The sequence below is a fragment of the Elaeis guineensis genome, chromosome 12 (genome assembly GCF_000442705.2).
Source record: "Elaeis guineensis isolate ETL-2024a chromosome 12, EG11, whole genome shotgun sequence".
Taxonomy (NCBI): Eukaryota; Viridiplantae; Streptophyta; class Magnoliopsida; order Arecales; family Arecaceae; genus Elaeis; species Elaeis guineensis.
In genome coordinates this window covers 6,095,398-6,111,917 of record NC_026004.2, presented here as the reverse complement: position 1 = coordinate 6,111,917, position 16,520 = coordinate 6,095,398, and the positions used below count along the sequence as shown (strand labels likewise).

Below are 16,520 nucleotides of genomic sequence, written 5' to 3'. Positions count from 1 at the left end.
CCATATAAGCCTTCAAAAAATTGTCATCCTATAGTTCTAAGCCATATGTAGGAGACAAAACCTAATTTTGTAGTGATCTTTTGAAGCAAATCTTTTGGAGAAATTTTTATTAAATCCATATTTCCAATTACAACAAATAATGAAATCAATAATTTGTGAAGATTATTTTTTTTTTGATAATTGAAATTATGTTGCGTATGCTAAAAAGAATACATACATAATATTTTTGAATATTTTTACAATTGTATTCATAAACTATAAATCCACAGTAAATAATAGAAAAAATCTTTTTAATTTATGTACCCCAATTTGAATACATAACCAGATCAAAAAAAAATACTATTTAAATAATAAATATAAGAACCATATTTTCTTTACTCCATAATAAGTTTATTTTGTATTTTTGGAAAAAAAAGAAAATAAATGTAGGAATCATTTTTCAGTAAAGTTAAATCAGGTAAAACATCTATTTATATATAGATTTTGATAAAAAGTATAAAAAATGATTACTTTGCAAGCATTATCATAAATTTATGTTCATAAAAAAATTAAATGAAGCAAATGACAATTCTATACCTCGTATGGGGTATGAAAAAGTTAAATAAAATAACAACAAATATCTTTTTGTTGGAACAATATTGATGGCAAACCTATAAACTTATTAAGAAAAATATGGTAAGGAAACTTAGAAAACACCAATTTTTTTTTTAAAGATAAAAGAATAGGAAATAAATAAAATAATTAAAATATAATAATTTATTTATAAAAATTATGAGAACGTGTGCATAGAGACACCACAAATAGCTATTCCATGCTAGTGACCCCATAAAAATTCTATGCATCTTATTGGTTCAAAAATAATTTTTTTATATAATTTATATGGGGATAGGCACATAAATTTCAATTTTCCCCTATTATGTGTCATGACCGCATAAAAAACTGATGCGCTTGTTCATTTTTTAAAAACCCTAAACCTATCCCTTTCCCATTTACCCCACTGGCATCGCTCTCCTAATCCTATTCTCCGCATCCGCCCTCCCCTGACCATGACTCCTGCCACTTCCTTGTCCTTTCTGTTGCCGGTTACATCGTAGGGGAGGATGGCCAAGATGGCTTACCCCATCGCTGTTGCTTCCCCAACTCTATCCTCTGCTTGCGCTCCCCACTAACCACCATTTGCTCTTACTATTTCTGATTCTCTTGATCTTTTTCTAGCCGTCATCCTTTCTATTACTTGTTACATCATCGGAGAGGATGACGAACACGACGTTGGTCCGGATCAATTGGTTTATTTTTTTTCTTGTTCATTTCCTCTTCAGAGACGACACATCAAAGGATGCCATCCATGAGGCCAACGATTCTACTTCCCTCTAGCGAGTGTCGAGGCTGATCAATACTTTGATGCTTGTACTCTCATCTTTGGCCAAACCCATTCAAGATAAATTTTTTCTCCACTATCAATTATTTATGAACATCTTCATATTTTGTTACTTATCATTTTTTTTATCTACATCTTCTTTCCAATCCAAACTGTATTTTTCTCCTCGTCTTCTCCGTTGTTTATTTCCATCTATCTTTTTTTCTGTCATCTTCTTTAATCTCACCTTCTCTGCAACCCTATCCCCAAACCTAACTCTAACTTGAGTCCTAACCCTAACCCAATCCCTAACCTTAACCCTAACCCAAGTAATAACCCTAACCCTAAACCTAACTGGATCCTAACTCTAACCCTAACAGGACCCCTAACCCTAACTGAAACCCTAACCCTAACTGAAATTCTAACCCTGATCGTAATTGAAGCCCTAACCCTAACCCTGTTTAGACACCTAACCCTAACCCTCACACCCAACCCAAGTATAGTCCTTATCCTAACCCAAGTTCTAATCCTAACCCTAGACTCAATCCTGATTCGTTCTCTAACCTTAAATCTGACATCTAACCTAAACTAGATCATGACTCTAGCTGAACCAACTCGGATTCAATGACCCATTAACCCGATTATCCATTACTCGGACACAGTACCTGCTAACCCAACAATTTGGATCCAATAATGGTGGTTCTATAAACTTATTATCCAATCATCCACAACTCGATTATTGCATCCGTTAACCTAACAATTTGATTCTAATAACCGTAGATCAATAAACCCATAAACTTGATAACCGAGATCTTTTTTTTTCTCTTGTCAGTTCGTTTAGTTCTTTTTGTTCACAGATCCCTCACCTTTTTTTCCTAACAACATTTTGTTTGCTAGATTTCCTGATCCCCATACATCTTCTTCTTTAAGTTGTAAGTAGGCTTACAAATTATCTGATATTTTCTTTAATTAATGGAATCTATCAAGTGGTATCGATTTTTTTATAAAAATCTTTGGTTTGTGGGCATTATTGTTATCTCTTCTTGATGTTCAATACTTAATTACTAGCTTTCTCACTGGAGACTTGATCTAGCAATATTCTTATTGTTATCTTTTTTTGGCTAAAAAAAGAAAAGACTATAACGGTAATATTCTTAAATAAAGATTGAGGTATACGTTGGGGATCCAAGACTGAGAATGGATATATGGTGAAGCTACAACATTTCTAGCCATAGGAAATAGGTAAAACATGTTATATATATTTATTGTTCAACCTAATCTATTTATTAAACAAGTTAAGTAGATTAGATCAGATTGGTTATTTATTAAATTTAAATATGAAAAGTTCAATTTTCAAATCTTGACTTGTTTAATAAACAAATCAGATTTAAGCAGAAATTTTTAGAGTTGACCCACATTTGATCCCACCGCATACAATATGACTCGACATGATTCACACCCCTACACACCTATGAATATCTTTGGCCCACTATAACCTGAAAAAACAAAAAAATAATTATAGCACCAAAAAAATCTACATAAATGGTTTTAAAAAAATAGAAAATACAATAGCAATGTTCTTGCCTCTAAAAAGCATATGTGTAGAAATCCGACATACAAGAATTTAATAATATTATTTATGTTTTTTCTCGAGTGCATCTACGTTCCAAGATAAATGCACCTTACCTTGCTCTTAGTCATGCATGGAGAAAATTGTCAAGCAAATAGATTTTTTTTTTTTGATTGAATTGTCAAGCAGATAGATCACCAAAGTAGGATTGTATATGAGGTGTATATAATAACATTGAAGAAAGTTCCAAACTTTGGCATCAAACAATTTCTTAAAACATGACCATCGATCGAATACTGCAAAAGCATCATGAATAATAAAACTGCAAATAACCAAAAACACTCATCCACCTTGAATTGTTCATGTGAATGGGACATTAAGATTGGAATGTGGTTCAAAGCTGAACATATATGCCATGGATTTCCAAATCCAATATTTTGTCGATCGCATAATTTGGCGAGGATGATCTCCAATGCACTTAGAAAATGGTCATCCAATCATCTCAGTTCCTATCGCATATTGCACTTCAATTTTCAATAAGCAATGGACTTAAACCACTACCATAGACATGACAAACCTCAAAATCAAAAGTTAGCTCTTTTGGTCTCAATTACCGCGTTCTAGAGTTCACATAAAACACAAGAAGGCTTGATGGACAAGCATGTCCATCCAAATCATTATCCACACTCCATGGATGAAACTAACCAACGTATGTTCTTACCTGGTTACCTTTTCATCATCAACTTATAATGCTTTAAATGCTTTGTGGTCTTGAAGCTTTCAGTCTTGGTAACCATAGTCCATAATAAAGAGGTATTAACCAGGTTAAGCCCAAGAACTCCATTTGGTGAGTGCCGTGGGGTCGGTCATGGATGGAAGGTGACTGATATTTATTTGACCTTTTGTCACTCCCACGCAAGACGCATCCATGATGGGCCATGGGCATGTGCTCACGAGTAAAGGGCACGACAAGAGGACGAGGCCATCATTGTCATGCATTCTGGGAGTGGAAGCACGGCTTTTGCTTTGCCGACTTATGTGACTCCAATAATTGGCAACGAGAAAGCTTGAGCATTATTGATGCGCGAAGGGGTAAAGAAACTAAAGAAGGTCGAAGGTGACTGAGCGAGACTTGGGAAGAGGATAAAAAAGGCCCACCAAAGAGTCCATGGAAATGATATTTGCAACTTGGGATCAATTAAATCATTGTTTAGAAAATTTTAACCAAACTTAGGTGAAGAGGATGAGCTCTTTCCCTTCCTTCCTTCCGTGGCATCTGGGGAAGAAATACGTGGATTTTTAAGTTAATTTGAAGCATAATACTCTCTCTCTCTCTCTCGCTGGATTTGGAAATTTCTACCACTTCGGCATGTATTGCGCTTCAATGGATTATTGATGATAAGTATTTGGAAGATACTTTGTTATTTAAATCCTTGTTATTTTGACATGCTCTTCTAATTGTAAGCCGTTATATCTCGAATTTTATGATCACGATGAAATTATTTTTGACTTAAAAATTAGCTCAAATCATGAAAAAAAATTAGACCACATAAACACAATTTTTCAATCACAAGGTCAGCATACCTCTAAAAGTTTTCTACAGAAAAGGATTAGAGTCGGGTGAGCAATTATAATCAAATATGCTCAGGTGAATTGATCCTCACCTTATGTACATGGCAGTTTCTTTTACGACCGCTGTCAATGTCCACGAAGGTAAACATGCATTTCATGACGAAACTGGTATGCAAAATAAATTCTCGAGCAAAGATTCATTAATAATAAAATCCAACTCAAAAGTTCATAAGAAGTGGACATAGAAGAGATAACCTAATGCAGATTGCTTTGTTCAACTCCTCCCTATGTAGAAATGGCGATAATACAACAACCATGCAGGAAAGGATGTAATGTTTGTCAATTCATATAAATGAGCAAGAAAAAAAAAAAAGATAGATGGGATGGCAACTATCCTTCCCGTAGGTTGATGAGATTAATTTCTCATCAGCTGTGCATCTGCTGCACATGTTGCCGAATGCTAATCCGATGATGGAGTCCGATGCAGCCTCTACTACTGCTCCTCAACTGGTGCCACATTCATCTCCCCTTTTTTCTTGTTAATTAATATATGATATTTGTATCCTATGGAGCCATGGACATGGATAAAGAAACATAGCCCAATTCAACCAGGCCCAATTCAATTATTAACAAGTCAAATTCTTTTTTATAGAAAAAGACTAGGGTTTCTCGGAATCTCCGTTACCACCAAATATCATTTCAAAATTCGAATTCCCACCTAAATCCAAACACCCGTTACCCCACTGGCGCCAAAGGGGCCCCATCCCGCTCCCCTCCCCCCCAAACGTCCGTCAAGAACCGTTACACTCCCCGTCATATATAAACCTCTCTTCCTCACTCCCTTAACCCACTCCTCCCAGTCCCAGATCTCCACCTCTCCTCCCACCGCCATTGCCGACCTCCTCTCTTAGATCAGCACATCTCTCTATCTCGGCCGTCCGTTCGTCCTCCGATCTGTTTCAAGATGAGGGAAATCCTCCACATCCAGGGCGGCCAGTGCGGTAACCAGATCGGGGCCAAGTTCTGGGAGGTGGTGTGCACGGAGCACGGCATCGACGCGACGGGCAGCTACCATGGGGACTCGGATCTCCAGCTCGAGCGAGTCAATGTGTACTATAACGAGGCGAGTTGCGGCCGGTTCGTGCCCCGAGCGGTGCTGATGGATTTGGAGCCCGGGACCATGGACAGCGTCCGATCAGGGCCTTATGGCCAGATCTTCCGGCCGGACAACTTCGTCTTTGGCCAGTCCGGGGCCGGAAACAACTGGGCCAAGGGTCACTACACCGAGGGCGCCGAGCTCATCGACGCCGTTCTTGATGTGGTCCGGAAGGAGGCTGAGAACTGTGATTGCCTGCAGGGTGAGGTTTCTTGGATGTTTTTGATCTATATATAGTGAATCTTTGAGCTGCTGTTCTTTATTATTTTTCTGGTTAGCTTTTAGTTTATATTTGCGTGAAGTTGATTATTTGCTCTTTGGTTACTTGTAGATCTAACGTTTCGTTTATCTTACAGTCGTCTTTCTGCCAGATTATAATGTCCCTTGCCCGATCTGTTTTTCTCCCATGAAAATTCTGTAAATCTTGAATATTTTCTTGTTGGTGATGTTCTTTAAAGTTTTTGTTTGTGTTCAAATTCCTATGGAGCCGTCAAACTTTTAGGGGTTTTTTCGAATATAATCGTATTTCTTGTTGAGTTGCTTTACTAGTGCTGCCGGGTTTTAGATTTTGTAGGTTCTCTTCGTATATGATTCTTATTTCAAGTTCCAGGCTTTGTATTTGATTGTTGATGTCAAATACTTTAGAGTTTTGATCTACTTAACAGTGTGCGAGAAGTTTCAGACCAATGTTATGTGACTGTAGACAACTATGCCTGTGTTGCCGTTGTGTGTGTACGTGATATGATTGCGTGGTATCTCCCAGTTTTTTAATTTATGTCTGTTGTTCTTTGTTTCATGTGTGTAGAAAACTTCGTAGTATTATCTTCTTGATTCTTTCATTCTCTTTATGTAACTTGTGGTTCCTCTAGTGTTTTTAATCTGAGCACTGTCATGAAAATACCTCGGTGGGCAACTCTTAATCCATTTCTGACGTTGGCTTGGTTTTAATTTGCTTCTGTTTGACTATGTTTTATGACAAGTCACGCGAACATGATGAAAATGTTTTTGAAGTTGCAAAGTCAAGCTTTTTTGCGATGCAGGATCTCTTATCCTAAAAATATCTGGCTCATTTTTTTCTTTCTTGTCGTGCAAATGGTTGTTCTAATTTCCAATTCAATATCCAGAATTTTCATAGGTTCCATGTCTTGATTGTCTCTGAGTGCCTGTTGTCAAATACAATGACTTTTTAGCATGAAGTATACTAATATCGAAGATTTTTGGTGGCTGTCTTGTTTGTTTTTGTATTTTGAGTAGTACCTCTATGCCTTTTTTTTTTTTTAAAAAAAATTCTTTTCTTTTTTTTTTTTGGTTGTAAGTGAAGGGAAAACATTTGCATATCAGTCAATTGGTTTTGTGATTGTATCAAAGGAAAGATCATCTAGTCTAATAATTCTGATTCTTCTATCATATGCAATGTGCATTGACTTTGTAACAGGAGCTATTCTCAGAATTGTTCTCATGTTTTTAGACAGAATAAAACACGAATCAATCCATTCTTAATATATTCCTTGTCTAGAAGTTCCTGAATTAGTAGTTCCTCATGTGCGACAACAGTATTGCAAGTTTCTTATTTTTTGATGGAAATTGGAAGTTACTTAAGCTATGTTATATTTTGATTACCTTCACCAAAGCTGTATTTGTACTGGAAAATATTTTATTATGCTTCTTTTCTTTTGTCACGTTGAGGTATGCCCCCTTTCATCTAATTGACTAATCCTTTTGATGTGACAAACTCCTTTAACTGGCCTCGATAATGCTGTACTGTTCGGTTGAAAAACTGCTAATGTGATCCTCCTCTTCTGTTCTCCTTTCTTTTTATAAAAAAAGCCCTTCATGTGATTTTGTTTTACGGATGTTACATTGTATTTATTATTTTTCACTAATTCTTCGTTCTATTTCATTTCTTTCAGGGTTTCAGGTATGCCATTCACTGGGAGGTGGAACTGGTTCAGGCATGGGAACATTGCTCATATCTAAAATAAGAGAAGAGTATCCAGACCGCATGATGCTCACATTCTCTGTCTTCCCATCTCCAAAGGTGTCTGATACAGTTGTTGAGCCTTATAATGCCACACTGTCTGTCCACCAGTTGGTTGAAAATGCTGATGAGTGCATGGTCCTGGATAATGAGGCTCTCTATGACATCTGCTTTCGTACTCTGAAGCTTACCACCCCAAGTTGTAAGTATCTTTTACTTGACCCTTCTTCATGCCTTGAGACTGCAATGATTTTGAGCTTCTATTCAGTTTCTAACTGAGTTCATTGAATGTCAGTTGGTGACCTCAACACCTTATCTCTGCTACCATGAGTGGTGTCACATGCTGCCTCCGTTTCCCCCGGGCAGCTCAACTCTGACCTCAGGAAGCTTGCAGTAAACCTAATTCCTTTCCCTCGTCTCCACTTCTTCATGGTGGGTTTTGCTCCCCTCACCTCTCGGGATCCCAGCAGTATCGGGCCCTCACTGTTCCTGAGCTTACCCAGCAAATGTGGGATGCCAAGAACATGATGTGTGCTGCAGATCCTCGCCATGGACGCTACCTTACTGCATCTGCAATGTTCCGTGGTAAGATGAGCACCAAGGAAGTAGATGAGCAGATGATCAATGTCCAGAACAAGAATTCGTCTTATTTTGTGGAGTGGATACCAAACAATGTCAAATCCACAGTGTGTGACATCCCTCCAACTGGTTTGAAGATGGCATCCACGTTCATTGGAAATTCAACCTCAATACAGGAAATGTTCCGCCGTGTTAGTGAGCAGTTTACTGCCATGTTCCGCAGGAAGGCTTTCTTGCATTGGTACACTGGAGAAGGGATGGATGAAATGGAGTTCACTGAGGCAGAGAGCAACATGAATGATTTGGTTTCAGAGTATCAGCAGTACCAGGATGCAACGGCTGATGAGGAAGGTGACTATGAGGATGAAGAGGAAGGTGATTATCAGGAGGCTTGATCTCTCTTTTGTACGAGTCATGGTTTAATAGGATACCTTTTTCATTGAATGTTCTGTTCATGTACTTTGGGTTTTGTTGCAATGTTTGATCTTTTTATAAACTGTTGTGAATGTTTAGCTTAGGAAACTATATCTTTTGTTCCTGCAATTTCCAGTTGCGCCCCTATTTGTAGGTTTGCTGAATTTCCTGGTTGAAAATCAATTGCTATTTTGGGGACTTGAATAGTAGAGTTTACTGGATATTTAGGATCTCAATATTTTAATGTGATGCTATATTGTTTTATGTTCATCATGTGTGCTGTTTCGTAATCATCTAATGCATAATTCCGTCATTCTATATCTTTGACAGTGTCAATGGTCTTCATGGAGATGAACATTTAGGTGTTTTATGTTACATTCTACTCTGATATTAGGTGTTCTGGGGTAGTTGCTTTTCAGTTTTTCAATTAGCTGATGGCGAGGATGTTTCTTGATCTCGGTTTTAATATTTGCATTGTTTCACCTTTTATTCACTACCTTCTGAAGTGTGATGATGCAGATTTGGTATTCGACACTCCATTCACATATATAACCTTTGAATTTTGATTCATACCTTGCAAATTCCAATCCCTGAATGTCATTGGGTCCTTGGGAACCCATCTATAATGAACAGTCATTCTTTACTCATATTTCTTACTTAAAAGAACGCTTATTTATTCTTATGCTTCTATGGTTTGTGATTTGTTGGAAAGCTGCAATCTGCAATGCCGAAGTAGCAAATTTGACATGGTTGCATGATAAAAACGCACCTGTGCTTGTGCTCCTCTTATCTTGGTTTCTCGATATTTTGAATACTCTAATGAAACAAATATACTGTTACTTTTGGAGAGGGCCGGAGCTAGCTTGACTTGGGTGTTTGATTTAGCTGCTTCGGTCTAGTCAGTGAGAACGTGACATGTCAGAGCCCCACTATGAGATGTGTCATTGTGGAGAAATTATTGGTTAAGACCATCTAATAAAACATTGCCATATCATTCAATAAGATTAAAAAAATCCAGCAACAATTGGATTGGAAATGACTAACCATAGTTAATTGTGTAGTTTATTTTCATTCATATTTTTCAACTAAATAGAAAGTTTTGAAATTTTTACAACTGAATTATCTGGGGACGTTTTGTTGGATGGTCTAAAATTCACATCGTAGAGCAGTTCTCATTGATAACTTATCATCATTATGGGCTCAGTTATGATCGTGGTAGTGTGGGGTTGGTTGATGTTTACTTTGTAGTCATTGTCTCAATCCATTCCAATTGATTCCCTTTTTGTTTCTCAATTTCATTATGCATTAACCAAGCATCAGTTACAGTCATAGGGTGTTGTTTAATATCTTGCAAAGCACATGGGATGCCATGGGCAATCAGCTGGCTTCTAGGTCATAGTTTGTTTTATATGGTTATGTAACATGACATGTATTAGAGTATTTATGGCAATACATCCATTTGTATCATCCATTATGAAGGAAAAAAATGCATTGTTTAGTGTGCTTTTATACCATTGTTCATTGTAGTGTGGTGGGTTGCATTTGTGTGAAGTTATACGAGAGCACTTAATCTTGCTTCCATTTTTGATTATCTTGTGTCAGAACCATAAAGTCATTGATTGTACATTGATGAGAAAAAAAAAAAAAAAATGTGATCCTACTTCAGAGTTCAGACGAGTAGCTACAAGATAAATTGGAGGCGTAAATGATCTTGATCTAACTACGCCCATCACGGAACTTTCACCTTTTGTCCAAAGTATAGCTGGTTCATGCTAGACCATAGACCATGCAGAAAATGTGAAGATGTACGGACGTAAGTTTATTTTCCACCCAATCAAGCCGAAACACATTTGAGACATCCAATTGTAGTTGGACTGCCTCCAAGCTGGGTTTGAAGCACAAATTGTAACATGTTTCAGCGCTTTCTTCTTCTTCTTCTTCTTCTTTATTTTATTTTATTTGTGAAGTGTGCATAATTACTTGCGGATTTTTTTAGGAAGTTACCACTTCACCACTTCAAAAAGTAATATGGGTCCCAGATCACACGGGAACACGCCTAAAAATTTATGAGCTGGGCTTAGACCTTCAAATGCTTCAAATCTTGCGGTGGTGTCCACGTTTGCATGGGATCCAGAACCTTCTCCCTTCCCCTAGACTAGCTTTTCACTTGACGGGTATGGCCAGTTAATCTGTGCGTCAATTAATGCAAATGATTGGTGCTTTTGTGTGACTGAGAAGCAGGTTGAGATCCATTCACTAGAGACCGTTTGATGGTCTGATGCAGAACGGATCCTTGAATCCATATCAAGAGTCATACAACATGCCGCTATCGATCTTATGTTCATATATCTTGATGCAGATCCAAGAACCTCCCCAGCATCAAATTGAATCATTTTTTATACGTATTGTCTTCGAAAAGATTCCTTCATTGTCGGCTAGATATGTCATATGTTAGACAAAAAATATACTTTATTTATTTATTTATTTATTGGTAAAGAAGAATATGCTTTCAAAATCGTGCGAATCCTCCGCGCCTGGCGTTTGTGCGGCCAGACATGCACCATACTTGCAACTGGTGCAAGACTTGTATGCTATGAGGCCACGTGATCCCACATGGTCCCCAGACCGATGTTGAATGATTAAGAATATTCCCTCCGCTAATTACGCCAGCAGTTGAGGTGCGGGGAGGTTGGAAAATCAAGTTCAGCTCCGTCAAATCCTCACAAATAAAAAAAAAAAAATGTTTGATTTACAATCAAAATTTAAATCAGAATGATTTTAAATCGAAATCGAAATCAAATGATTAAACTTTTTAAAATATTTGATTCGTGATCGAAATCAAAATCGAAATCAAAATGAAAAATTGAATCCATAGAGAAGAATGAGAATTGAATTCTATATAGATTAAACCATTTCCATTCCATTCTGAAATTGAAATTGGAATGAGACTCCTTCCAATTAAACAGTTGGAATGAGAGTCACCAACTCTGATTCCGATTCTAGATCCTTACGCACTCCAACCAAACATTTCAAAAAGATAAAGAAAGACCTTTGAACCACGCCACCATGGTTAGATGATAAGGCCTTGGGCACGCTGATTGGACCAGGGGATCTGACTTGTATCCACCATTCAAATACATAACATATGATGAGAAAAAGGAATTAAAGAAGTGGAAGAGAATCGCCACCAGCCTTCTGAGATTGGGGCTGTGTCTCACTGAGTCTCTTCCATTCGTTTTCCATGGATAAATTGGCTCTCCAACGAATAAATTTGTTAAGAATCTCTTTCATTTCCTTTTTCCGTGGATAAATTAGCTCTCTAATAGATAAATTGGTTTATTTGGGTCTCATGGCCATAATGATCAATGTTTATCATGAGTAACAACAAATGCAGTGATATTATATTTGTGGATCATGTAAAGTTTTTTTTTCCCCTTATTTTTTAATTTTTGTTCTGCAAAGTTGCACTTTTCTTGGGGATATTTCGTAAGCATGTCAAACATTTTTTCTTCAATGTCTGCATATAAGCTTCACGTGAACATAGAAGACATCAAAAGCTCATTTTAAAATTCCTTTCTCCTACTAATATTCGAGTAAGAGATAAACCTTACATGGCCTGAATTGGAGAACCAACAGGCTCATATATAATTCTCCGGTGTCACAAGATGCAATTTCTACTTCTTTCATAAAACTAGGTTTGCTCATCTTTCCTATTGTTTTTTAGTCAAAATGTGGTGGGTGTACATACCACTATCTACTTATTGGATGGATAAATAACTAATCTCCACATTAAAATTTGCAAGCCAAAACTTTAATTACATTTTTTTAATGTTAATATTAATCATGACAACAAAATATGTACCATATTTTGGGGTGACATCCCAAGAGCAACTTATCCTAAAACTCCTGGCTAGGGCACGAAAGTTCTCCCACAAATTTACTATATTGCACCATTAATGCATTCCAAAATATTTTGAACATGTTTAGAATTAGAATCGGAATGGATTGAAATAAAAATTATAATGATTTTATCTCCCCATGCATTTGATTTGGAGTTGGAATTAAAATTGTAATAGACTTTAAATATTTGAAAAGAGTTAGGAGATGGAGACATTCTTATTTCTTTCTGGAATTAGAATAAAAATAATTTTTTTTTAACTAAATTAGAACGGAATTCACTCACTTTCTAAGTCCAACTTTTTCCAATCAAACGTGCCCCTAATCCTTTCGATCTTTCTTAACCAGACAAGCTGGAAAAATGCTAGGGAATCTTGCAGGGTTTTAATTGAATGATTGCTCTGTATTTGTCGTGCATATTCCTCAATAAGGTAAGAGGGTCAGGTTGCCTGGCAATATACAAATGTAACATGGACTGTTGGGGGAAGTTGCCACCCAGCTGCAGCCTTCCAGAAAAGTCCGTTACTTATGATGGACTTGGAAATGGATTACGTAATATCATCATGATGACGGCGAGAAAGTTTGCATTTCCGAATGCATCATCTAAAATCCATTGGTATGCTGTGAGAATAATGTTCAGCATTTTCATACAACACATAGTAAACTCTGTTTTCTTCTCTTTTCTTTTTTTTTTTTTTCCTCCCAAAAAAGAGCTTCTTATTTTTCTCTACGCTCCAGCCTTTGAAGCTTGCAACGCCACGAAATGCTCGGCCACTATCCGCCGCTGAATCTTCCCCGTCGCCGTCTTCGGCAGCGATTCCGTTATAAACACCTTCTTCGGCACCTTAAACGCCGCCAAATTCTTCCGGCAATACCTCAAAACCTCCTCCTCCTCCAATTTCGCACCTTCCCTCGGTATCACCGCACAATTTATCTAAACCCAATACCAATCAAGGTAATTAACAACCACAATAAATTTTCAACGGCCCAGATTTACCAAAAGCCAAACGGCATACGCATCTAATTTTCGCTTACCTCTTCGCCGAATTTATCGTCCGGCACACCAAACGCCACTGCCAGCGCCACGTCCGGATGCGACAACAACACCGCGTCCACCTCTATCGGCGATATCTTCTCCCCTGCCACATTCCCCCGAAACCGACACCATCAGACGGCTGTACTCAAAACAATTAATTCCAAAACTTGCACGATATTTAAGGTTACCTCCACGGTTGATGAGCTCTTTGATCCGACCGACGAGATGGAGGTATCCATCGGAATCCATGAACCCGACGTCTCCGGTGTGGAACCACTCGAATTTAAAGGCGGATTCGTTAGCCTCCGGGTTGTTCTTGTAGCCCTTGGTGACGTTGGGCCCACGGATGCACACCTCCCCCGGCACGTGTGCCGTCTGGCGAGCCCCCTCCTCATCCAGAACCGCCATCTCCTGCCCCACCGGTCGGCCCACCGAACCGGGTTTGTGCGGCCCGTCTTCCGGCAGCGGGTTCGACGACATCAGATGCGACGCCTCCGTCATCGCGTACGCCTCCAAGACCGGCGCCCCGAACGCCTCCTCGAGCCTGGCCAAGATCGCCGGGGCCAGCGACGCGCTGCAGCTACGGATGAACCGGAGTTTTGGGTAGTCCGGTTCGGGCCGGGTAAAATGGCGGTCGAGGAGGATCTGGTGGATGGTAGGGACGGCGGTGTACCAGGTGGCGTCGGCGGCGCGCATGTCGGACCAGAAGGTGGAGGCCGAGAATCGGCCGGAGGCGGGGAGGACGACGGCGGCACCGGAAGCGAGGGAGCTGAGGAGGCCGGCGAGGAGGCCGTGGACGTGGAAGAGGGGGAGGACGATCACGGTGGAGTCGGTCTCGGTGAGACGGTACACGGACCGGATGTTGTTGACGGAGGCGGCCAGGTTTTGCTGGGTCAGCGGCACTCCTTTAGGCCGGCTCGTGGTGCCGGATGTGTGGAGGAACAGCGCAACGTCGGCCGGCTCGTTGATGATCGCCGAGACCGAGTCGGCGATCGAGTCGGGCCTGTGAGGAAGGGAGATCTGGACCGGGCCGGCGGGGTCGGGAAGGGCGGCGGTCGAGTGGGGGATCTGGAGCTTCGCCGCCGCGGAGGCCGCGGCGGCGTTCCCCTCGGAGTTCGTTATCAAAACCTTCGCCTCGGAATCCGTGAGATAGAACTCGAACTCTTCCTGGGTGTACGCCGGATTGAGCGGCGCGGCCACGGCCCGGGCGCGGATCACGGCGAGGAACATGATCACCAACTGCACGGATATCCAAGCAAGCTGTCATTCCGATCGCAATTAGATGGTGGAGAAAATAAAGCAAGAGATATATAGATCCAGACCTCGACGGTGTTGGGGAAGGTGAGGGCGACGACGTCGGCGGGGCGGACGCCGGAGGAGACGAGATGGGCGGCGGCGGAGTCGATGAGGTCACGGAGGCGGGCGTGGGTGAGCTCGATCTTGCCAGGGACCGAGAGGGCTCGCTGGGAGGGGAATTCTCCAGCGGCCTCCGCGAGAACTCCGGTGAGCGTTATCCCTTCCATTCTGGTACTTCCTCTACGTCGTCTCTTCCAATATCTTCCCCCAGATATATTTTTTTTTTTCCTTTTGCTTTTGGACGACGATGAGAAAAATGGAATGGAGAAAGAGCTGAACGCGTCTGGTGTATATAATGGGAAAGGAAATGGATGGAGACGGCAGGGGAGCGCCGTGGGTGGGAGGGACTCGGGGAGGTGCCGACGCTTGTTGGTGTGGCTGCTTTTTCTAGGCAGCAATTTTTGTTTAAATAAAAAAAAAAAAAGATGTGATGCTTGGGCGGTTGGACTTGGGACCACGTGTCTCTTCTTAGACACGTGCAAGGATTCTCCATTACGTGAAGACCGATGTCGTACTACCTCTTTCCGGGATAACGAATCCCCCGGCTTTTGTGAACCGAGATTGACTTGGTTCACTGAGAAATTGGTTCAACTCTAGAATTTTGTCTCCCATTAATCCGGTTCTTATTTGGGGGGGGACATCGTGGGGAAGTACTAGCTTACTCCAAATATAGGATATTCTGTGTACTCTCATGAGTTACAGCCTGGCCCGGTTGTATCCGCTGTTCAATGTTTACCTTTTAAACAAACGCGAATGGGGACAATTTAAGGCGAACCATGGCTGCTGAGGCTCGACCCTTTTTGAGCCGCCGCGCAGGGCTCCGGACCGTTTCGGCAGACATCATGTGCGCACCATAAAAATTAAGAATGGACAACATTTCTATAAAAGACGATTCTACCACGGTTATTAACCGGATCTGAGATGAGCCCGTATGATTGAGAGCTCACCCACCATTTCATGGTATATAGGAGTCCCACAATCATTCCACTGTGACGGCTATTTAATATGTCAATCAAAAAAATGAATAATATCGTGGATTGAATTATTCTTTTTTTATATTTGATCACATCGTATTGAAATATTGTATGATATTTTATATTCTGATATTTCGATCTGCACTCATAGTAGAATGATGTAATCGTTCGTTTGTATTAAAAAAAAAAAAATCAGGATATTAGACTAACCACTCCATGTACAGCTCTGTAGCAATTTTATTTTTGTCTAAAAAAGAAACTCCATTTAAAGATGCCATGCGTTTGAATGTAGTTTTGTGCCTTTATGCCTTCTCTTTTGTGCGAGTACAACTAATCATCACCTGGAAGGCATCCCTATCCTAAATTTTTTATGTATGTGCAAGACATATGATTAAGGTATCAGCAAATGGAAGCTACTTCCTACAAATATTGGTATGTGAGTTCCTTGGATGCTGTGACAATTTGTTGCTCCATCTACATGGTTGGTGGACCAAATTTCGGAATCTTTTTCTCCAAGCCTCAGCAACCCTCATTTTGAGACGTGTCCTTGTTTCAAAGTGGATATCGGAAGACGTGATTCATCCAGCTGCCCAAAGTTGGCCAAACTGCAGCTATTTCATCGTGATGACCA

The 16,520-nt window shown here is 40.0% G+C and overlaps 2 protein-coding genes across 3 annotated transcripts; one reads left to right on the top strand and one right to left on the bottom strand.

Annotated features, from left to right (window-relative positions):
* The first annotated feature begins 5,335 nt into the window (after nt 1-5,335).
* LOC105054836 (tubulin beta-2 chain) lies at nt 5,336-8,790 on the top strand. The gene is given in 5 exon segments (XM_073247063.1): nt 5,336-5,857; nt 7,566-7,839; nt 7,914-7,989; nt 7,991-8,087; nt 8,090-8,790. Coding segments are annotated over 5 exon segments (1,359 nt in total). The 5' UTR covers nt 5,336-5,463; the 3' UTR covers nt 8,608-8,790.
* Nucleotides 8,791-13,110: 4,320 nt separating this feature from the next.
* LOC105054837 (probable CoA ligase CCL9) lies at nt 13,111-15,272 on the bottom strand. 2 transcript variants are annotated; one of them, XM_029267528.2, is made up of 4 exons: nt 14,882-15,272; nt 13,748-14,819; nt 13,559-13,662; nt 13,111-13,457 (listed from the first exon to the last, which is right to left on the bottom strand). In XM_029267528.2, exons 1-4 carry the CDS (start codon nt 15,080-15,082, stop codon nt 13,251-13,253), a joined length of 1,584 nt encoding a protein of 527 aa, XP_029123361.1. In that variant the 5' UTR covers nt 15,083-15,272; the 3' UTR covers nt 13,111-13,250. The 2 variants fall into 2 exon arrangements, with proteins under 2 accessions (XP_029123361.1, XP_010934751.1); XM_010936449.4 differs by having other exon boundaries at nt 13,748-14,798; nt 14,882-15,213.
* Between the last annotated feature and the right edge of the window lie 1,248 nt (nt 15,273-16,520).